Raw genomic sequence first — 22,510 nt, forward strand, 5'->3', positions numbered from 1 at the left:
TTTTGTTTCCCAGTTGAAAGTGGGGAGGCCAGATGGGCCTGTAGTCTTTGTCATGCTATAGTGTCACAGAGCAAACACCTGTCATTTTCCAGATCAGATGCTGCCCAAGTGCTCTATGTATACATACAAAATGACGTTAGGCCCACCAGGTTCTCCCAGAACCAAGGGGTAAGTTCTGACTACAACCCTGCCAGACAAACTGCCGCAGTATTTCCCAGCTGCTTCCTCACGCCAGAGTCAAAGGTCTTGGCACCAAGATGAGCTGAAGACTAAGAAGGCATCCACCACCCCCACTCCCACCCGAGTCTTGTCCACAGAAAGCTCTTCCCAGACTCACACCTAGGAACAGGGTGTCCGGGGGCCTACAGCGTGGGCCTGGGGGTCTTCCCTGATCTGTTTTTCAAACTACATCCGGAGTCAACGTCTCTCCGGAGACTTTTCAGGGATTTTCAGATGAGCCGCAGGGCTAAACCAGCTCAGTTAGGCTGCAGGGGCCCAGCTTCCCCCAGACAGTGAATTAGAGCCTGGTGAGTCCAAAAGAGAGTCCAGCTTTCACCCGGGAACAGACTCTGGGAAGATGTCCCAGCCCCAAAAGGAGGGTTTGGACTCCCAAACCAGTCCCCTAACCTGGCACCAGGTCTCACCCCACCGCAACCACTCCATTCAAGGGCAGAGGAGTCACAGATTTCACCAGCAAGCCTGGCCGTTGGAGGGCTCCAACACGTCTCCCTTTGCTCCCTGCCAGGACAGACCCCCACTGCCACCGCGCCTCGGCAGGCATTCTGTGCCTGCGGGTCAGGCTCTGCTCTGGGAACTGCCAGTGGAGAGGTGGCACCAGGGCAGGGAGAGATGAGGGGCACAGCAGATCCATGGGGCTTCGGAGCCTTTGTCAAGGGGCTGGGACTGCTCCCAGGCTGTTATCAGCCCTCAAGAGTACGGGTGCTCCCTGGGTGGGGCTTCTGCTGCCCCAGTGCCCAAGGGTAATGACATCAGGCAGACAGTGTGCTGAAGCCTCTGTTACTGGCTTAACCCAAGGGACTCACTCCCTGTGCATTCTCTGGGTCTGCTTAGCATGAGTCCTTGAGGAGCAACGAAGTCAGAAGTTCAGGTCCCAGCCTCACCGTGACCTCAGAGAGCCTTCAAGCCCTGCAGGCCTCAGTTTTCCCGTCTGTGAAATGAGAGAGTTACACAAGATTGAATCAAAGGGTTTTTGCCCTGAGTGTGTTCTTTTGTTCCTTTGTGTACATGCCAGATCCTTGTGTTCCATACATGAACGGCTCTCGAGGACACCCATGTAACCACGTCCTGGGACGCATACTTGAGGAATCGTGTGTTTGTGCTGGGGGAGGGACACCCCAGAACAATATCCTCCCCCATCCCCTCTCAATAGGAGGAAGCCACCGGCTTCCTCCCTTTCCTGCCTCCTGCCTCCTGCGTGCTGGCAAGGCTGAGGACCACGCGGAGAAGAGGGGAGGGGAAACAGTCCAACAGTCCCCAGGTCTGTCCTTATCACAACCCTCCCCCACCTCAAGTGACCCCGGTCCAGGACCTTCCAGGCCACACCCATCCCCAGCCTTGTAGGGGCCGGACTAGGGGGGCCCAGAGGCCCAGAAGCAGGATAAGTCCTCCCCACCCCTCTCCCCGGCCCGCCTCCCACCCAAGCTAACTCATTTCCTCTTCCTCCCCAACACCAACACACACTGACAGCACAGGCTGAGGAGCCAGACCCAGAGTGACTGACCGTGGGCCCCGCTTGTCCCGGCTGGCCTGGTCAGCCTCTGGATTATGGTCTGGCTGGGGCCCCCTTTGCTGCTCCCCATCTTCTTCCTGGCTTCTCATGTTGGTAAGTCTGCCCTGAACCTCCCCCCACCCAACCCCCAAAGCCCTGACTCCCCCCGAGAAAACCCTATCATCACTGCCATCACTTTCCTCTGCACCCTGATCCGCTAGAAAGTGGGATGAGGGCCTGGAAAACCCAGGCAGGCACCAGGGATTGGGGGAGGGGAGCAGCCACTGACTGTGTTGGAGGCGAACATCAGTGGGGAGCAGCAGGGCCCCTGGGCCCGTGAAGCTTTCCGTGGGTGCTCACATGGTCAGTGTGTGGGACTCACTCAATTATTCATTTATCAAGCATTGTCAAGCACCAACAGTATTCCAGGAGCTGTGCTAAGGGACAGGCCATTAGTTGAGAGGCAGACAGCCGCTAGATCTGTACAACAGATTAAATGGTGTGGACCTCCTATGGCTGTTACTGGGTTTAAAGGAGGTAATTTACACAGAGCACTTGGTAAGAGCTTCTGAATAAGCGGTAGCCGATTCCTTCAGTGTGGTGCCCACAGAGGATTAGAACGCAAAGGCCGCCTAGAGTGGTTCATGGTCTAGTGGGGGACACGGGACACCAGGTGAGCGCTGAACAGATAGACACAGAGGAGCACCGAGGAGTCAGCTTACTCTGCTTCAGGGTAGGAGATGAAAAGGGATTCGGAAAGACTTCACTAAGAGGGGTGGTCTTCATTCCAGGCAGCCAGAACAATAGATGCAAGTCTCAGAGGCGGGGAAGTGCACAGGAGAGAGGGTTCCTGGAGCGAACGCAGCAGGAGGGGCAGTGTGAGCAGCAGAGGGCTCAAGAGCAAGCACTGCATCCTGAGGGCAATGGGGAGCCATGGAAGGTTGTAGGCCAGAGAGTCACAAGGTCTTAGAGGGATCACTTCGGAGGATGAGTTGAGGAAGCAGGAGTGTGGCTGTCAGGATGGTCCAGGGGGGTAAGGATGAGGGTTAACAAGGGCAGACTTGGGGATGGGGGTGAAGCCAAGAGGCTTTGAGGAAATAGAATTTTGTGACTGATTGGGGCAGCCAGAGTGGTGCTCCGAGATGTAGACTTTTAGAGTCAGACAACCGGGGTCTGCCAGTTACTCGTCGTATGACCTTGGGCAAGTTATTTCTCTGAGCCTTAATTTGCCAGCTATAAAATTGGGGTGATAACACTCACCTCCCAGGAGAGTTGGAATGATAAAATGAGAGAACATACGTAAAGTACCTGGCATATCACTGACCTCCAATAAACATTAATTATTATGACAGCAGGAGTACGAGTTGACTCCAAAGCTTGTATCTCAGGCGGGCTTTGCCGTCTGCGGAGGCAGGGAGCGCAGAGTGGAGCAGGTTTTGGAAGAGCTGATGGAAAGCAGGCCCGAGCTGAGAGGCCATTCAGGGGTTATTGACTCAGAAGTGATAGTGAAAGCCCAGGGAGGGGATGAGCTTGCTAGAGAAAGCGTCGAGAATAATTATCATGACCCTCCTCTGTGGATGGAAAGACATCAACTTCTGGAGGGTGTGAGGACCCAAAGGAAAACAGGTGCTCGGCACAGGACAGGCAGTCAGCTTCATTTACTCATGGCAGCCTCTCAAAGAATAGCCATTGATAAGTGAAGTAGCACTTAAACCAATTAACCACTTGGCAGTGAACAGGCAGGGACAGAGTAGGAGGGGCTCGGGAAGGTGTGGGCCCCGGGGCTGAGGAGGCTGGCAGGGCTCAGCCAGGCCTGGACTCCGGCTCTACTTGGTCCCTCCTGGCTGCTGCCTCACACTGTGTGCCCCAGCCTTTCATTCCACACCTTTACTCAGGCTGTGCCCTCTGCCTAGAATGCCCTTCCTACCACTGACCTCTCCCTGTCCTCATTCTGAACCCTCACCGTACCCTGCTCAGCTGTAAGACCCTCAAGCTGTATCTCCCAGGAGACACCTGTTCATCCCCTGCCTCCCGCATGCTGGGTTAGGCGTCCCTTCTCTGTGCTCCCCACACAGTGCCCTGCATTTGACGGGTAGGTCCATGTCTGTCTCCCCATGGGGCCCAGAGCTCTTTGGAAGGCAAAGACCAAGGCCCACCTGGTGTCTGTGTGTGTTTCAGCCCCAACTCTGTCCTAGGGTCTGCCCTCCCTGCTTCTGGCCTTTTGCTGGGCCCAGAGCTCTCTTCCTTTCTGCCCCATAACCAGCTGGCTGCAGAACCCAGCCTCTCCCACCTTCAATCCCAGCACAACAAACAGGTCCAGATTTCTGGAGTGATGGGGAGGGGTTCCTCCAAGACACTTCTGATCTCCACGGCTCTCCCAGCCGGCACTCAGCGGTGGGGGGCGGGGGGGAGGGCAGGGAGAGCGGCTCCCCTTTGCAGAGCAGCTGCAGAGACAGGTCAGGAAAGGGGACTGCCGGGAATAGAGGAAATGGAGACGGGGCGCATAGATCATTCTTTCTTTCCGAAGGCTGGGCTGTAAAGGGAAGCCATCTGGCAGGAGAAGGGAGGGGATGGGGAAGCCAGAGAAGGGGCTTTGTTTTTGTTTTTGTTCTTTTAGGATGAAGAGACTTGAAGGAAAGGGGCCAGTGCACCGGGAAGGGGACTGGGACAGGAAGGGACGGGGGTGGACGTGCCTGATAAAGTTCAGTGCCTGGGGGGCGGGCGGGGAGAGGGGGGGAGAGGAGGGGAGGAGAGGGAAGAGGCTGGGAGGAGAGGGGCAAGAGGGGGAGGGCGGGGCAGGGGTGAGGGCGGGGCCCTGCCACATACGGAGCCCGGTATCCCGGTCCAGGCGCTGCGGTGGACCTGACGCTGCTGGCCGACCTGCGCCTGACAGAGCCCCAGCGCTTCTTCCTGACCTGCGTGTCCGGGGAGGCGGGGGCGGGCAGGGGCTCGGACGCCTGGGGGCCCCCGCTGCTGCTGGAGAAGGACGACCGCATCGTGCGCACGCCCCGGCCCTGGCAGCCCCTGCACCTGGCCCGCAATGGCTCGCGCCAGGTGACACTGCGCGGCTTCTCGCAGCCCTCCGACCTGGTGGGCGTCTTCTCCTGCGTGGGCGGCGCGGGGGCGCGGCGCACGCGCGTCCTCTACGTGCACAACAGCCCAGGAGGTAAGTCTGGCCGCCGGCGGGGAGAAGGGGCAGGAGGGGCTGCCCTTGACCCCTGACCCCGCCCTCCATCCGCCTCGCAGCCCACCTGCTCCCGGACAAGGTCACACACACGGTGAATAAGGGCGACACGGCAGTACTTTCCGCGTGGGTGCGCAAGGAGAAGCAGACAGATGTGATCTGGAAGAGCAACGGTGAGAGGGGCATCTGAACTGGGTGGGCAGGTAAACCCGTAGCTCTGACACCCCAGCACCTCCATGGCCCTCAGTGTTCCCAGTTTGGGCCCCTGACACAGCACCTGTTACCCCCACTGGCCAACCTCCGGGGCGCCCCCTCTCTCCTGCACCAGGTCCATGGGAAGCACCTGCATCCAACTCATCTCTAGCTGTGAGATGTCCTCCTACTGCGCCCAGAGGACCAGCAGCCTCGTGGTCAGCTACCTCCTTCCCTGTCACCCCCAAATTAGCGCTATGTTAACCCCTCACGTTGGACTCTCCTCTGAGAGTTAGCAGGTGCTATCACATTAGCCCGTCTGGCAGGGAGCAGCAGTCCCCATGCTGAAGAAGAGAACGGGTAACAATGTCCCAGAACAGGCAAGGGAGGTTTGGCCTCTTCCAGAGATTTGTCAAGACACGTGCAGGGGCCTGGGCAGGCCTGGGGATCTCAACCCAGGCCTGCCCCCACCCTGGCCCTGTCAGGCCCTCTGGGCACCCCATAGAAGGCAGCAGTTTTCCTGTGTGGCCCCAAAGATTCCTGCCTCAGCTCTCACACCCACAGCCCTTTGGCTGACTCATGTGTCCCTGGGCTCGTGAGGGAGGAGGACCCTTCTCTTGGGCCAAGGGGTTTGCCTCCTGAGCTCCAGGCCCCCCGAACTGATGAGAGATGTGGAGAGTCAGGTAGACCTGCGTTCCCTAGAATCTCTGTTCCATCCTGAGCAAAGAGGCAAGAAGGGGTGGGGCAGGGACAAGGACCCTGATATTAGGATCCACACGTCCTGGAGGGAGAGGCTCCTGGGAACTAGCTTCATGAAGAAGAGGGGAAGAACATTCCAGGAGGAGGATTGATAAAAGCAAAGGCAGGAAGCTGTGAGATACCACAGTGTTTCTAGAAGAGATACAAGCAATTCAGGAATTCAGGAATGTTAGGAGTCAGGCAGGATGTGGAGAGGTATGGGCTACACAGTGGCCAAACTGGTGAAAAAGATTTGCTAAGGAGTCGGATGTTGTCTTGAGGGCAGTGGAGAGCTCTGGAAGAGCTTAAGTAGGGGAGCTACTGCGCAATCTATTGGAGAAAAATCTCACTGGCTGCTGAGTGAAGGACGGACAGGAAAGGGGGAGACTGGAGGCAGAGGGACTGCTTGGAAGGCTGTGGGAGGCTGGGAGCAGGGTGGTGGCAGTGCACGTGGAGAGGAGTGGGCAGCTTTAGGAGACGAGGGGGAGATTGAACCGGACTTGGTGATTTACTGAGTGGTTGGTGGAGCATGGAAAAGGGGATGCTTCCCAGCTTTCTCGCTTGGGTCCAGACACTCGCTGGTGCCTTCCCCCAGGTCTGCTCACTCTGCCTGGCGCACGTTGATGTGACTCAGGCCGAGGTGGGCAGAGGGAGGGAACACCAGCTCTTGTGTGATGCTGAGGCCCCTGACCCGTTTATGCCCCCAGGATCCTACTTCTACACCCTGGACTGGCACGAGGCCCAGGAAGGGCGGTTTTTGCTGCAGCTCCCAAGCGTGCAGCCGTCATCAAGCGGCATCTACAGTGCCACCTACCTGGAAGCCAGCCCACTGGGCAGCGCCTTCTTTCGACTCATCGTGCGGGGTCAGGAGCAGAGGGCAGAGGTGGTGGGTGGTGTGGGAGGCTGGGAGCCCTATGGTACTTCCTGTGGACCCCCTGCATCCTCTGGACCCCCAGGGCTGCCCCAGTCCTCAGCAGCAGTGGTCCAGTGGGTGAGGGTCAGCTGCTGAAAGCACATTCCTGCAGGTTGTGGGGCAGGGCACTGGGGACAAGACTGTACCAAGGAATGCCCGGGCTGCCTGCATGGAGGTGTCTGCCACGACCAGGACGGCGAGTGTGTGTGCCCCCCTGGATTCACTGGGACCCGCTGTGAGCAGGGTAAGGAGGAGGGGGGCACTAAGACCTGGGCAGGAGAGGATGCCTGGCTGGGGGAAGACTCTCAAACCATGGGCATGGACCTTGGAGGGTGAACATGCCAAGTAGGTCTTGAACCCTGGGGCCCAGCAGAGGCCCCTACACCCACATGCCCTCTTTCTAGCCTGCAGAGAGGGCCGTTTTGGGCAGAGCTGCCAGGAACAGTGCCCAGGCACATCAGGCTGCCGAGGCCTCACCTTCTGCCTTCCGGACCCCTATGGCTGTTCTTGTGGATCTGGCTGGAGAGGAAGCCAGTGCCAGGAAGGTACGGACTAACCCACCCTCCGTGCTCCCTGACCCAGGCAGTCGGCTACAAGCCCGGCCCCAGCCCTTCACTCTGGCCCTGACTTGCACACCAAGACCTCCATGGTCCCCGCTCACTTGGTCAGTGCCCTTTCTACCCAGCCTGTCATTACCCAGGCCCCAGCCGGCCCTCGTTGCCCCCTGACCTGTGCCCCTCTAACCACACCCCCTCTGTTCCCAGCCTGTGCCCCAGGTCATTTTGGGGCTGACTGCCACCTCCAGTGCCAGTGTCAGAACGGCGGCACTTGTGACCGCTTCAGCGGCTGCGTCTGCCCCTCCGGGTGGCATGGGGTGCACTGTGAGAAGTCAGGTACGAGCACGGGGGGCTCTGAGGTCCCTCGGAACAGGTCAGCCTTCACCAGACGCATCTCCCTGGCTCAAAGCCCTGCCCTCAGGGAGCTCATGGTCTGGAGGTTCTCACCGCCAGCCCACATCATCCATACAGGGATGGGCAGCACCCCAGAGTGGGTGGGAGCCCAGAGGAGGCCCTGACCAGCCTGAGAGAGTCAGGGAGGGCTTCTGGAAAGAGGTGCGATCTGAGATGGGATATGAAGGACAAGAGAAAGATGGCTGGAGAGAGAGCAGGGCAACGTCGGGGGGACTGAGGACTCAGGCTCAGGTACCAGGACAGTGGCGTGAGGGGAGGCTCCGGGAGTGATCAGAGGAGGTCAAATCTTGGGGCCTTTGAATGACAGGCTATAGGATTTGCACTTAATGTGAGAGGCCAGCAGGGAATTGTTGAAGAGGCACAGGGCTCTCAGGTTTGTGTTTGAGAGAGGACACTGGCTGCTGGGTGGGGAGTGGAAGCAGGAGAGCCTGGAAGACCTGTCGCAGGGCCCAGAAACGATGGAGGCCTGAACCAGTGTTCCGGCTGTGAGGCTGGCAAGGGGTCTGGTCTCCGTGTGGGAGGGTATGAGGAGGCGGAGGGTGCAGGAGGTAGACTCAGGGGCAGTCAGAGGTGGGCGTGAGGGCCCTGGAGGAGTTGCACAGGACTTTGCTGGCTTTCAGGCCTGGGTGACTGGGCTGCTGGCGGTACCGCCGCTAAGATGCAGGACTCCGGAGGAGGGGCGCTGTGGCAGTCACGTATCTGCCCTTGCAGGGCCTCCAGGATGCGTGTCCCCTCTCTCCCCAGACCGGATCCCCCAGATCCTGGACATGGTTTCAGAACTGGAGTTCAACTTAGAGACGACACCCCGGATCAACTGTGCCGCCGCGGGGAACCCCTTCCCAGTCCGGGGCAGCGTGGAGCTCCGCAAGCCGGATGGCACGGTCCTCCTGGTCAGCCCCATGACCCCGGCCCAGGGCCCCTGCCCCTCCAGACCCCTGACCCCTCGGGGCTTTCTGCGGGCTCTGCCCACCGGCCTGACCACAGCTCAAATGGGGTCAGGCTGATTGTTGAGGGACCACTACCCAGGCTCTATCCCCCCATCAGCCTGGACGAGCACGCTTGTATCCGCCACATGGCACACATTCTCTGTGGTCTGTCCCCTTCCCCTATCTCTCTCAGTCCACCAAGGCCATTGTGGAGCCAGATAGGACCACAGCCGAGTTCGAGGTGCCCCGCTTGGCTCTTGGGGACAGTGGGCTCTGGGAGTGCCGCGTGTCCACGTCCGGTGGCCAAGACAGCCGACGCTTCAGGGTCAACGTCAAAGGTCAGTGATGTCCTAGCTGATGCTGCTCAGACTGGGCATCGTCGCAGGAAGGCCAAGGGCATCTAAGGCCACAGCCCAGCACCAGGCAGAGAAGAGGGCTTGTCGTCAACCTGTGGCCTGGGCAGGGCATTGTCCAGGCTGGAGCACAGCTCAGTCCCATCTGGAAAGGGCATCCCATGCCCCAGAAATGGGACACCCTGCAGCCTTGCCCAGGGTGATGCTTCCCCTCTCTACCTCTCCCAAACCCCGCCCCACAGACACACAGTGCCTTTCACTCCACCTCTGGGATGCTGCATCCCCCCACCCCCCAACCCGGAGTCACACCACAGGGCATTCATTGCTAGGACAGGGGAGTGCCTGGGGCTGTGGAGCTCAGAGGGTGACCTGCTTCATTTCCAAAGGGGCTTCCTGGTGAGTAAGGAGGTAGCTGCCAGCACCCAGGATCGCTCAGAGCAGAGCACCCACACCCCGGTATAGGTATCCCTCACCTTCTCCAACACCATAAGCCTCAGACATTCACAGCCCCTGCCGCCCCTTGGCTCCTCTTTCCCTGTGCTCCTGACCCCGTCCTCCCCTGACATAAGCCCAGACCTCTTGCTCATCTTCCTCTTTCTCACTGCCAGACTCTGCTTCCCATTCTCTCTCCACTACTCTGTCACCTCCTCTACCACCCCGGTGCCCCACCTCCAGCCTTTCTCTTCTCACTCTCCCCAGGCTTTGGGCCCAGACAACTTGGCTTTGAATCTTCACTACAATTCTAGCTCCATCATCGAAGCAAGTTACTTATCTCCTCATAGCTTGTTTCTCTCTCTGTGAAATGAGGATATCAGCGCTCCCTTGATAGGGTTGCTGTAAAGATTAAATTAGATGATGCTTTTAAGCATTTAGCACAGTGCCTGACACAGGGTATGTGCTCAATGTATGTTGACATTTATTGTTATTATTAGTTAAAATGTCAACTACTCCTAAGATTTCAACCGTTCCCTAGCAACTCCCAGATATGATCTGCAGCCTGGACCCCTCTCCTGGGCCCCAGACCCAATTGGCGGGACTTCTGCGTAGTGGAGGTCTGGTTCTGAAGTCAGCATGGAAGTTACCTGGTGCATGACTCAAGGGCCCAGTTTCTTTTTTTTTTTTTTTTTTATTAGCACCTTTAATTATTATTTATTTATTTATTTATTTTTTGGGCTGTGTTGGGTCTTTGTTTCTGTGCGAGGGCTTCCTCTAGCTGCGACAAACGGGGGCCACTCTTCATCACGGTGCGCGGGCCTCTCACTATCGCGGCCTCTCTTGTTGCGGAGCACAGGCTCCAGACGCGCAGGCTCAGTAGTTGTGGCTCACGGGCCTAGTTGCTCCACGGCATGTGGGATCTTCCCAGACCAGGGCTCGAACCTGTGTCCCCTGCATTAGCAGGCAGATTCTCAACCACTGCGCCACCAGGGAAGCCCCAAGGGCCCACTTTCTATCCAGCCACCTCCACATCTAACCCCACATGTGAGCCACAGGCCCAGGGGCTCCATAGGATCCAAACTGGACCTTTCTCTCCCTCCAGACCAGCACTTCCTCCTGACATACTTCTTCCTGCCTGACCCCACTGTTCCCTCCCACCCCCTCAGCCACACCCCTGCACCTTCCTTGACCCTCCCCCATTCCCCCATCCATCCATCCATCCATCCATTCTTAGAAAATCCGTCTGGAAAATGTCTGAAAGAGGCAAGGGAACCAGTTAAGGCATTAATGCAATAATCCGGAGAGAAAAGCTAAGGCAGAAAGGGCAGTGACCATGGGGTGATGAAACTGAGCAGGGGCACAAAAGCTGCTTGGAGCAGGATGGGCTGATTTTAGGTGGCCTGGTCAGATAGACCTTGTTCAAACCCTGGCTCCGTGTCTTTAAGCAAGTTGTTCCATGTCTCTGAGCCTCAGTTTCTTCATTCATAAGATAGGGGTGATGAGCCCTGCCTGAAGGCACTTGTCAGGATTAGAGACCATGCACATGAAGCATCCGGGTAGAGCAGGTGCTTCATCACCTGCTACTTTTTTTTTTTTAATTAAGAGAGTGATGGATGATGGGGGAAGGGGCAGAGAGTAGGGTGACACTGCCGTGGGTTTCAGGTCCCTCCGTCTGCACCCACCTTGCATGGGCAGAGTGCCCTCCCTCAAACCCCTGTCCAGCCATGCTACTCCCTCACTTCACATCTTTTGGGACATCCTCATGTCCTTATTGCCGAGTCCTCGCACCCTGAGCTGTCCTCCCTGGGCCCTGGACACTCTGGTCATCTGTTGAACTTGATCTCTCCCCAGCCCAGGGGGTCCCCAGATCTAAACCAAAAACCAGAGTTGTCTTTGATGCCCAGAAGACAGAGTCTGCTCTTATTTCCAACGACGGGAGGGTGCTGTCTGGGCCATGCCTTACCCCGAGTCTCCTGGCAGTGCCCCCGGTGCCCCTGACTGCCCCTCGGCTCCTGGCCAAGCAGAGCCGCCAGCTCGTGGTCTCCCCGCTGGTCTCCTTCTCCGGGGATGGGCCCATCGCCTCTGTACGGCTGCACTACCGGCCCCAGGACAGCACCATGGCCTGGTCCACCATCGTGGGTGAGCGGGGCGAGAGCAGGGGGTGGGGAGGGGGGGTGGCTGGGGAAGGACGGGACGTCAGGCAGTGATGAGGGGAAAGGGGGGATGGAAAGGGAGGGAGAAGTGTGTGGAGAAGAGAGGGACTGAAGGGAGAGTGGTGGCTTCTGGAAGGGGTTGGGACTGAAGAGTGTGTGCTGCACACCCCGCCCCCAGTGGACCCCAGTGAGAACGTGACGTTAATGAACCTGAGGCCGAAGACGGGATACAGTGTCCGCGTGCAGCTGAGCCGGCCAGGGGAAGGTGGGGAGGGGGCCTGGGGGCCTCCCACCCTCATGACCACAGACTGTCCTGGTGAGAGGCCAAGAGTTATCCCTTTCTGCCCCCCAGGGGTTACTGTCCTATGCACTCAGGGTTGTCATGGCTTGTCCACCCTGGGGGTCCCTGCCTTTCCCACTGGAGGTTGTCCCCTGGGGATCAGTATCCCGTCCGGCCCCAGGGACCCACCGGACAGTTCTGACCCCCGACCTCTGGCCCCAGAGCCCTTGTTGCAGCCGTGGCTGGAGGGCTGGCATGTGGAGGGCCCCGACCGGTTGCGAGTGAGCTGGTCCTTACCCTCGGTGCCGGGGCCACTGGTGGGCGATGGTTTCCTGCTGCGCCTGTGGGACGGGGCCCGGGGACAGGAGCGGCGGGAGAACGTCTCGTCCCCCCAGGCCCGCACCGCCCTCCTGACCGGACTCACACCTGGCACCCACTACCAGCTGGACGTGCGACTCTACCACTGTACCCTCCTGGGCCCAGCCTCACCCGCTGCTCGTGTGCTTCTGCCCCCCAGCGGTACGCTGGGGAGGGGGTGATGGGCTCAAGACGAGGGAGGACATGGGACGCAGGGAACACAGGAGACCCAAAAGGACATAGGAGGTTATAGGAGCCTGGATGGACATGCAGAGAGCATTGAACGTGAAAACATGGGCATAGGGAGGACCCGGGATGTGAGGCAGACACAAGCACGGGGAGAACGTGACACAGGGAAGGATACAGGGTACCAGGAGGACATGGGACTTGGTGGGAACACAGGGTGTGGGGGGACATGGGGAGGACCTATGACACTGGGAGGGTCTGGGCCACCAGGAAGGCTTGGCATGTAAGGAGAACCAGGGGCAGCAGAAGCTCAGGGGTGAAGGAATACGCAGGGAGAGGGATTCAGCCCAGGAAGGAAGGAGGAGGTTGGCGGGGTGGCTCCCATTCTGGGGCTCACGGAGCCGGGGACACAGCTAGAGTGGATCTGTCTGACCCCACAGCCACACAGCCCGGTCCCATCTGAGCCCTGCCTTCTCACCCCCGTGTCCGCAGGGCCCCCAGCCCCCCGACACCTCCACGCCCAGGCCCTTTCAGACTCCGAGATCCAGCTGGTGTGGCAGCGCCCAGAGGCTCCAGCTGGGCCTATATCCAAGTACATTGTGGAGGTGCAGGTGGCTGAGGGCTCAGGAGACCCGCTGTGGATGGACGTGGACAGGCCCGAGGAGACGAGCACCGTCGTCCGCGGCCTCAACGCCAGCACGCGCTACCTCTTCCGTGTGCGGGCCAGCGTCCAGGGCCCCGGTGACTGGAGCAACATGGTAGAAGAGTCCACCCTAAGCAATGGTGAGAGGGCGGGGCCCAAGAGGACTCCTGGACCACAGGATCAGTCTCAATGCTCTCTCCTTCCAAGTGATCCCCTGCCTTGGAGCTAGGGCATCCTAGGCCCCCTGCCAACAAATGACACAAACCCTGGCACTGGGGACCCTGACCCTTCCCTTCCTATGACCCATTGTCCTAGTGCTGGAAAAATCATGTCATTCCAGATCCATTGGTCCTAGGCCTGATATACCTGCTCCCTCCCTGGAACTGGGATCTCTGACCTCTCCCTCTGTGTGACCCCATGGTGGCCTCTGGGTTCCCTGACCCAGGCGTCCCTATGATCTGCCCCTCTTATTGGATCCAGGGCTGCAGAGTGAGGGCCCGGTCCAAGAGGTCCAGGCAGCTGAAGAGGGTCTGGATCAACAGCTGGTCCTGGCTGTGGTGGGCTCTGTGTCTGCCACCTGCCTCACCATCCTGGCTGCCCTCTTAACCCTGGCGTGCATCCGCAGAAGCTGCCTGCATCGCAGACGCACCTTCACCTACCAGTCGGGATCGGTCAGTCACCTGTACCCTTCTCAGGGCACATGTGTGCAGACCTTGTGTATATACGTTCCTACCTATACACACATGAGTATTTGTACACTGCGAGCGTGTGTGTGTGTGTGTGTGCACGCGCACATGGGTGTTTATGTCATAGGTATAAGACTACACTCAACAACGTGCAAGGGTGCAATACTTATCAATAATTTTCTCTATTTCTCTAGAAGTGAACTCAACTCACAGCCCATTTATATTCGTGGTGACATGTTTAATATCCCCAGTTCAGAATCACTTGGTTATGTCCATGTTGCACCACGGTCAATTAAGGATTCTCCCCCTTCTCACGAGGGGTGATGGAAGCCTGGGAAGCCTGGTGATAACGTAGGGAACGCCTGGGCTGCGTGCCGGCCTCTGTCCGGGCAGGCCGTCCCGCGCTTGGGTACCAGCCTGCACCTGCACGCATCTGTGACTCATGTCCTCAGCCCTTCCGTAGCCTCCTTCCTGCCGGCAGGGCACTCGCGCTGTGAGTTCCTCGTCCCAACCTCCATCCTTGCAAATCCCAGGGCCTCCTTGGGGAAACGTAAGAACTCCAAGGGGCTTCCCTGTGCCCTGCAGAAGGCAGCGTATTCTATGGCCCTCAGACCCGTTGCTGCAGACCCTCCTACAGCTGTTGAGCTGGGCCTGCAGCCTCACCTGTCACTCCTGGAGACAGGAAGCACAGGCCTCCACTCTTCTTGGCTTCCCTGTAAACCTGGCTGAGCTTTCTGTCCTGCCTATGCCCCTCCAGCCAGCAGGCCCACACCGAGGGGCTGGGGGTGGGGGTGGGGTGCTGGCTCCTCTTCGGGGACAAGGCATCACCTCATCTTGTCACCTCCTCCCATCTCTCTCTCCTCTGGGATCTTCCCCACTGTTGTCACTTATGATCTGAACTCTGACCTTGGTCCTCTGTGCCTGGGCTCTTGATATTTACAGCCAAGCTTTGGCATTTCAAAAAAACAAAAACAAAAAACTTCTCTCTCAAGGGCTGATCCTTATGATAGAAAGCCTAGTGTCTGAGGCTATTGTCTCTGCCATGCCTTTAGAAAACTCCCTTCAGAGATTCAATCAGCTTCTTTGTTCCAGGCTGCATTGGCCTCCTTCTGAGGTCAGTGTGTGCAGAAAGCGGCCCTGGCTGTGGCAGGGGAGGGTCACGGGTACGAATGTGGAGGGAAGGAGTAGGAAAGCAGCCTTAAATGGGTATAGCACCCTGACATATATCAAGATGTACCCCTGCTACATGCACCTGCGTGCGCGTATGCGTGCGTGTATGCATGAGCGCGTGTGCCGGGCGTGAGTGCACGTGTGCGCCCCTGTGAGTGCCCCCATCTGTACGTGCCTGTGTCCCTCTGCTTGTGCTCCTGCCTGAGCACATGTCCACGTGTAGCTCTCATGGATGCCCTGCATAGGGGCCACCACTAGAACATGCGTGTGCATGCTGGTGTGTGCCTTCAGCTCTCCATGTTTTGTGTGAATCCATGTGACCTGTGTCCTCAGCCCTCGCCCCTCAAGCTGGGCTGCAGCTCACGTAGGGACCACACCCACCACCAGGTCTGTCTTAAGCCTTCTTTTGGTTCTCATATTGGCAGCGCCAGTGGTCCTGTTCAGCGGTTCCCTCTTCCTGCTATCAGCCCTGTGCAGGTGGCCCAGCTCCTGCTTGGTTGGGGGGAGTGGATGTTCCCTTTTTTGTGCTCTTTCTATCCTCAGGTCCCGGGGTGATTTGAGAGCTATGGGTGGTCGCCAAGTGGGTGGACAGGGGTAATCTCTGCTTCCACTGCTGTGGAGAAGAAAACCCATCCATTGGCTCCCAGCAGCTCAGGGCTTAGCATGGAGTAGGTGCGCAGTAAATGTACCCTAGCCCACCGCCCAGGGCTGGAATCCCCTCCAGAGCGTCCTTGGTGACAAAAAAAAAAACTGGTTGTGGGATTAGCACAATAAGGGGAAGCTCATTACACCCCATCACAGTTCATTCCAGTTCCTTTCAGTTTTAAATGTTGGGAGTATCATCCTTCCATCGACTCATGCCGTGGCTTCTAGCAATTTTACCCACTCCTTGTTCCTCCAGAGCCCCACACACCTGATCCCCAGGTGGCGGCCTCTGCATTTCTCTCCTTGGACATCTGTCCACCCAACAGCCCACCTATGGCTCCATCTCATATGATTCTGTCTCAGTATGTGTCCTGTGTCTGACTGTGCCTGGCTGGCCACCAGGGTGCCCTCTGTCTGAGTCTCTGTCCATTTGTCTAACCACTCTTTGTCTGCCTATCTGTGCATCTTGCTGCCCCTGTCTCTTGTGCGGACTGTCTGCCCACTTGTCCCATCCTATGAAGGGTGAGGAGACCATCCTGCAGTTCAGCTCGGGCACCTTGACACTGACCCGGCGGCCAAAACCACAGCCCGAGCCCCTGAATTACCCAGTGCTGGAATGGGAGGACATCACCTTTGAGGATCTCATTGGGGAGGGGAACTTCGGCCAGGTCATCCGGGCCATGATCAAGAAGGACGGACTCAAGATGAACGCAGCCATCAAGATGCTGAAAGGTCCGCTGCGAGTGACTCCCGCCCAAGCCCTGACCCTCTCCTTTGTCCCACAGTCCCAGGCCCCACCTGGCTTCCACCAGCAACTGACACCAGCCCTCACCAGCCCATACCCTTTCTCCAGGGTTATTTTCGGCAAAAGTGATATTGGATTCTTTACACAGAGTATGCCTCTGAAAATGATCATCGTGACTTCGCGGGAGAACTGGAAGTTCTGTGCAAATTGGGGCATCACCCCAACATCATCAACCTCTTGGGGGCCTGTGAGAACCGAGGTGAGCTCCCAACTCATCACCTACCCTTTCTTCCAGACCCCCATTATCAGCCGTCACCCTTGCATCTGTAGCTTGTGGGAAGCTTCAGGACACCGAAACATCACTATGGGTTCTCCTTCGTGCACCAGGTTCCCTGTCTAGTACCATGGGGTGCCTGCTGCCACCCCAGGTTGTCTGAGTATAAACCACCACCCTGTATTCCTCACCTCCCAGGTTACTTGTATATCGCCATTGAATATGCCCCCTATGGGAACCTGCTCGATTTCCTGAGGAAGAGCCGGGTCTTGGAAACTGACCCAGCTTTTGCCCGAGAACATGGAACGGCCTCCACCCTCAGCTCCCGGCAGTTGCTGCGTTTTGCCAGTGATGCCGCCAATGGCATGCAGTACCTGAGTGAGAAGCAGGTGTGTGTGAGTGTGTGTTGGGGGAGGTGAGGGGAGACCATAGAGCGGACTTCAGGAGATTAAATTGGCAGGCTCTAATTGATGTGGGATTGAGGAATAAAGAGGGACATGACCCCATCCTGTCCTGGATGAGTGGGTGAGAACACAGGGCGAGAAGCAGGTCTGAAAAAGGTGTTGCATTTGAAGCATCCGAGGGACATCATGGTGGAGGTGTTGGCTTAGCGGTTGTAGAAGCCAGCCTAAAACTCAGGAGGGAGGCCTGGGCCGGAGACCACAGTTTGGGAGCTGTCACTTCACAGATGGTGACACTGGTGGCCAGGGAGTGGGCGAGACTCACCAGGAGAGGCTGGAGGGTAGAACAGACAGGGGAGTCCCGAGCCCAAGTTCAAGGACACCCTGCTTGAATGAAAGGAGAGAGGGGACAGTTGCAGGGGGTGACCAGAGACTGAGGAGAGGCATTTTGAAGTTATTAAAGTTTTGAGTATCTTTGAAAGCAGAGGGGAAGGGACCAAGATAGAGGGAGGGGTGATGGAGAGAGGTCTCTGAGGAAGGTGGAGGGCCCAGTGGGGAGGATCTGGAACTCAAGGGAGAGGTCACTTTGGGCAAGAGAAGGGCCTTTCCACGCTCATCAGTGCGGTGGGGGTCGGGGAGAGGTCAGGAAAGACGGGGTCAGGGAGCATGCAAAGAGGAGAAGGTGCAGTGTGGTCACTGGGGAAAAGCCCACCTTCGTCCCAGGAGAGGGATACAGCCTGAACTTGGCTGTGGCCCAGGTCACAAGAAGGAAGGGATGACAGCCAGCACTGTGGTTCTTCTCAGGCAGGAGTTTCTGATCCAGGATGAGGCCTGGGTTGGGAGGCAGAAGAGTAAGGGGCTACTAAAGGCACGGAGGGGCCCACGAAGCCAGCCGCGGGGCCAGACCCCTCGCTGGCCCCGGAGTCTGGGGCTCACTCATCCCCCATCTTTCCTGACTTCTGACCGTGCCTGCAGTTCATCCACAGGGACCTGGCTGCCCGAAACGTGCTAGTCGGAGAGAACCTGGCCTCCAAGATTGCGGACTTCGGCCTTTCTCGGGGGGAGGAGGTTTATGTGAAGAAGACGATGGTAAGTCTCACTGGGTCCCCCTCTCAGGGCCAGGCCTGGCCCTGCCTCCCGCAACCTGCTGAACAGCCCCTTTCTCGTCACCTGACCCCTCAAACCCACTCTCTCCCAGGGGCGTCTCCCCGTGCGCTGGATGGCCATTGAGTCTCTGAACTACAGTGTCTATACCACCAAGAGCGATGTGTGAGTGTGGGGGGGAGGGGCGGGAGGGTCTGGTCCCCTGAGGATGCTTGTAGATGTAACCTGGACGCACCTCAGAGATGTCTCAGGTAGTCCAAGGTGTGACTTGGCCATCCCTACGGTGTGTTCCAGGTGTGACACAGGTGTGACACAGACGTGTCTCAGGTATACCTTGGCCATGCCCGGCATCTTAGTGGGAAGGCGTGGGGCTAGCTGGAAGGAAGTTTCAACTTGGAAGGTGTGTCAGGAGTAGGATTGGAGTAGGGGTGGTTTAGGGCTATATTTGACTAAGAGACGGAGGATGCCTTGGAGAGGCTTGGGGATGCTGGTGGATAATGCCTGAGTGAATGGAGAGACCACTCAGAGAATGTTCTCGCCTTCCTCTCTGAAGGGCAGGTCATCCCCATCCGAGGACCTAACCAGAGCATGACCCCCAAGACGCCCTCTCTGCGCTCCCTCCTCCAAACAGCCATCCTGGCACACCCCTGCCCTTCTCTCCAGGGAGCCTGGCCTGCCCAGCGCTCCAGCCCTGGCTCTGCCCCTTGCCCCAAGCCCCTTGGCCTGGCCTGCCCGGCTCACTATCCACCACACCACCACCCCTCTGATCACTACTTGCCTACTTCCTGCTTCTGCCCCAAGACCGCTGAGATTCCCTCCCCGCAACTAGAACTTCCACCCTGGCCTCAGCCGCCTCTAACCTGCACAGCTGTTGTTACAATATAAGAGGCAGTTAAGAGCAAGGGCTTTGGAGCGAGACTGCCAGGGTTTGAATCCCAGCTCTGCCACTTACTAGCTGTGTGGCCTTGGGTGAGCTAGCTAAGCTCTCAGTGCCTCTGTGTCTCCATCTGTAAAATGGGGATAATAATTGTACCTATACCATAAGGTTGGTGTGAGGGTTAAATGAATTAACATATACGTTAAATGATCAGTGCCTCGCCTACGGTAAGTGCACAGTAAAAATGTTAGCTATGATTACATTAAGCCTGGGAGGCTGTGAAAGGAGTTTCAGTTGCAGAGACAACAGCTGGCCAAGGCCAGACCCTTGCAAAGTAGATACACACAGGGGCTGGGAGGGGCTGCACGCCCGGGGTAGGTAGACACTAAGCTGCTGGGCCCCGGGGCCTAGAAGGTAACTAAGTACATCCTCCTCATTTCAGTTGGTCCTTTGGGGTCCTCCTCTGGGAGATCGTGAGCCTTGGTGAGTCCCTGACCCCTGTTCCCCAGAGGGGCCCCACCTTCTCCCTACCCCACCCCCACCCTCCCTCCTGGGCCCTGGGCTGAGAGAGCGTTGCCCCCCCCGCAGGGGGCACCCCATACTGCGGCATGACATGTGCCGAGCTCTATGAGAAGCTGCCGCAGGGCTACCGCATGGAGCAGCCTCGCAACTGTGATGATGAAGTGTGAGTCCCCTCAGCCTTGAGCCCCGGGAACCCCGTCACCCCAGCAGGCCCTGACCCTCACCTCAGCGATCCCCCACCTGCAGGTACGAGCTGATGCGGCAGTGCTGGCGGGACCGTCCGTACGAGCGACCCCCCTTTGCCCAGATCGCGCTGCAGCTGGGCCGAATGCTGGAAGCCAGGAAGGTGAGGAGCCTGGGGGGACAGGGGCTGGTCTCGCCGAGCTCACAGGGGTGCCCTCTCATAGGAGCCAGAGAGCAGCAGTCTCTGCGTCCCTGTCCCCACCACTAGCTGCACCACAGCTAGGCCGGGCCCTGGGATGCAGCCCCCCTTTCCAGCTCTCACTGGGTTGGACACTAGGCCCTTCTAAACTCTTCCAAGGCCACTGATTAGCCTCAGCAGCAAGTCCTTGTCCCAGGTCCCAGGTCCCAGACTCCCTGCCTGTCCTCTGCTGGGGCCATCAGCCCATTCTCATCTGGGACACCTCACCTGGCACAGAGTCAGAGTGGAATCATGGATGGTCAGCTCACCAAATGGATGGAGGATGAATGAATGACCCAGTAACTGAATGAATGAATGAATAGAATTAGTGGATGGCTGATACAATAATCAATCAAATAAACACGTAATTAAATAACTGAATCTAGTAAGCATATAAATAAATGAATTATCAAATAAATATAAGTGAAGAAATGCATCAAAATGAGTAACGTGAAGACTTTGTCATATGAATTAATTAATGACTAAGTAGTTAAAGGAGTTATTAAACTATCTTAAGAATGAAGGAATAATCAAATAACCAGAAAAATGGGTAAATCATCAAGAATAGCCTTATAAATAGATGAATAAGTAAATGAATGGATGAATGCATTAGCAATCAATTCATCGGATAAGGGCATGAAAAAACTCCTATTGAACAATTGTGTCAAGGGTCTCTCATGTAAGCCCCCAGCTGTGGTCTGATGACCTTGCTGCTCTGGGCTGGTGAGGACCACCCTTGGCAATGGGGTCATCTTGAATCTCCAGAACAAATCCATGTCACTTCAAATACCCCAACCACGTGGAAGTCAAGGACCTCCAGGGCAGGTACGCCCCCATCCCTGGCCCCCACTAAAGCTTGCTCTGCTCCCCAGGCCTACGTGAACATGTCGCTGTTTGAGAACTTCACGTACGCGGGCATCGACGCTACAGCTGAGGAGGCCTGAGCTGCCATCCGGCCAGAACGTGGCTCTGCTGGCCAGAGCAAACTCGGCTCTTCAACCTGTGACTTCTGACCCTTGTCGCCTGAGCTGCCTCAAGGAATTGTTTTTTAACTTAAGGAAGAAAAAAGGGGATCCAGGGATGGGGTGGGCTTCGGGGGGGGTGGGTCCTCATCCTTTGCAGTTGCTCCCAGTGCCTCCTGAATCACTGACGGCTACCCTCACGTCCTTCGTTCTAGTTCAGCTGTTCCACGTTTGTGCTCTTCTGTTCCCTGCCCTCAAACCCCTGCTTCAGCCCCTCCACTCAAGCCAGCACTCATACCACTAACATGCCCTGTTCAGCTGCGCCCCACTCCCAGCCTTGTAATCAGGAAAAATAAATGCTCTGAGAAGCTCCATCCAATGTCTACCTTTTACTGCTGGTCAATCCCAGGGAAAAGTTAAGCCAAAGAGGGAGAAACTGGACTTTCCAGGAAAAGAAATGCTATCCCTGGTTACACTGTCATTATTCCAAGCCCTCTATGGGGGTTGCCTCTCCATGATGGGAGATGTTCTTGAAGACCTATTTTATACATACATTGCCCCCACATCTCCGTCATAATGAGAAGTCCAATTCTCCCCTGGTCTCTTCCCAGTTTTCCAGCCTCTATCACCAATATGTCTCCCTAGGTAGCTGCCAGCCTAGGAGTCTTTGCTCTGTCCAAACAGTCCCTCCTAGGATCGGCTCTAAGCCAGCCTCAGCTCAAACTGACACCTCAGCACCAGACAGATTCTGACCTGTCTTGAGCTCCCATTTTCCTTATGTCTCTAGGCGGCCTTCCCTGGCTTGGTACTGCCCGGCTTGTGGGCCCCAAAGGAAGAAAGCAGAGGTCACTTCCAACTTCAGCCAGCCACGGTAGGATTCCTTTGCCTTCCTCAGAGTCTCTAAGTGTGTGGGGAGGTGATCCCTGTACTGAAAGCTAGTCCCAAATCACTACCCCATGCTGTGTGGCCTTCAGGTTTGCCCATCCTTTTGATTTGTCACTGCTGGCCTCAGATTTCTCTCCCACTGGTCCTTAAGAAACAAGACTTGTCTTGCTTCTCACATTTTTTCAGCGAATCAGATAAAATTGAAGAAGACATAAAGATAGGATGATATTGTGGTTAAGAGCACAGATACTGGAATCACACAGACCTGTGTCCAAGTCCCTGCTATATCACTTACTATCTGTGTGACCTTGGTCAACTCACTTAACCTTTCTGAGCTTCAGTTTTCTCCTCTGAAAAATGAAGTTAATAACAGCTACCTCACTGCTGTTAGCACTAAATAAGATTACACAGGGACATTTTTCACAACTATGACCTTGGACATAGTGTTCAGCAGGTGTCAGCTGATAATCATTATACACAAATGCAGGAAGTTGGGGAAGGGGGTGATTATCAGAATCTGTATTCCAAAAAGACTTGAGTGGATAGAGAGTGGAGCTGAATTTAAGAAGAAGAAATTAACTGGAGTAAAGGGGAGGCTATGCATGCTAGGGGAGATGGGATTTGCTAGAAAGAAATTCCATTTCAGATCTACTGCAGGGATATTTCCAGGTCTTGGATGTGGGGATTAAAAAGTTATCTCTGGTAGGGACCAATATATAAACAAAGATGCCCCTGTGGGGTGACAGATATGTAAACAA

The 22,510-nt window shown here is 56.8% G+C and overlaps 1 protein-coding gene across 5 annotated transcripts; it reads left to right on the forward strand.

The window, feature by feature from the left end:
- The first annotated feature begins 1,678 nt into the window (after nt 1-1,678).
- On the forward strand, nt 1,679-21,241 carry TIE1 (tyrosine kinase with immunoglobulin like and EGF like domains 1). Of its 5 annotated transcripts, none has more exons than XM_036845379.1 (23): nt 1,680-1,843; nt 4,578-4,895; nt 4,976-5,086; nt 6,551-6,706; nt 6,869-7,000; nt 7,161-7,301; nt 7,521-7,649; nt 8,472-8,617; nt 8,847-8,991; nt 11,293-11,580; nt 11,773-11,910; nt 12,097-12,393; nt 12,910-13,200; nt 13,541-13,731; nt 16,083-16,293; nt 16,455-16,565; nt 16,779-16,969; nt 17,957-18,070; nt 18,180-18,250; nt 19,405-19,445; nt 19,551-19,647; nt 19,731-19,830; nt 20,778-21,241. In XM_036845379.1, exons 1-23 carry the CDS (start codon nt 1,786-1,788, stop codon nt 20,847-20,849), a joined length of 3,549 nt encoding a protein of 1,182 aa, XP_036701274.1. In that variant the 5' UTR covers nt 1,680-1,785; the 3' UTR covers nt 20,850-21,241. The 5 variants fall into 5 exon arrangements, with proteins under 5 accessions (XP_036701249.1, XP_036701264.1, XP_036701274.1 ...); XM_036845389.1 differs by having other exon boundaries at nt 1,681-1,843; nt 11,422-11,580; XM_036845354.1 differs by having other exon boundaries at nt 1,679-1,843; nt 11,773-12,393.
- The last annotated feature ends 1,269 nt before the right edge of the window (nt 21,242-22,510 follow it).

Source organism: Balaenoptera musculus, chromosome 1 (assembly GCF_009873245.2).
Source record: "Balaenoptera musculus isolate JJ_BM4_2016_0621 chromosome 1, mBalMus1.pri.v3, whole genome shotgun sequence".
NCBI classification, from domain to species: Eukaryota; Metazoa; Chordata; class Mammalia; order Artiodactyla; family Balaenopteridae; genus Balaenoptera; species Balaenoptera musculus.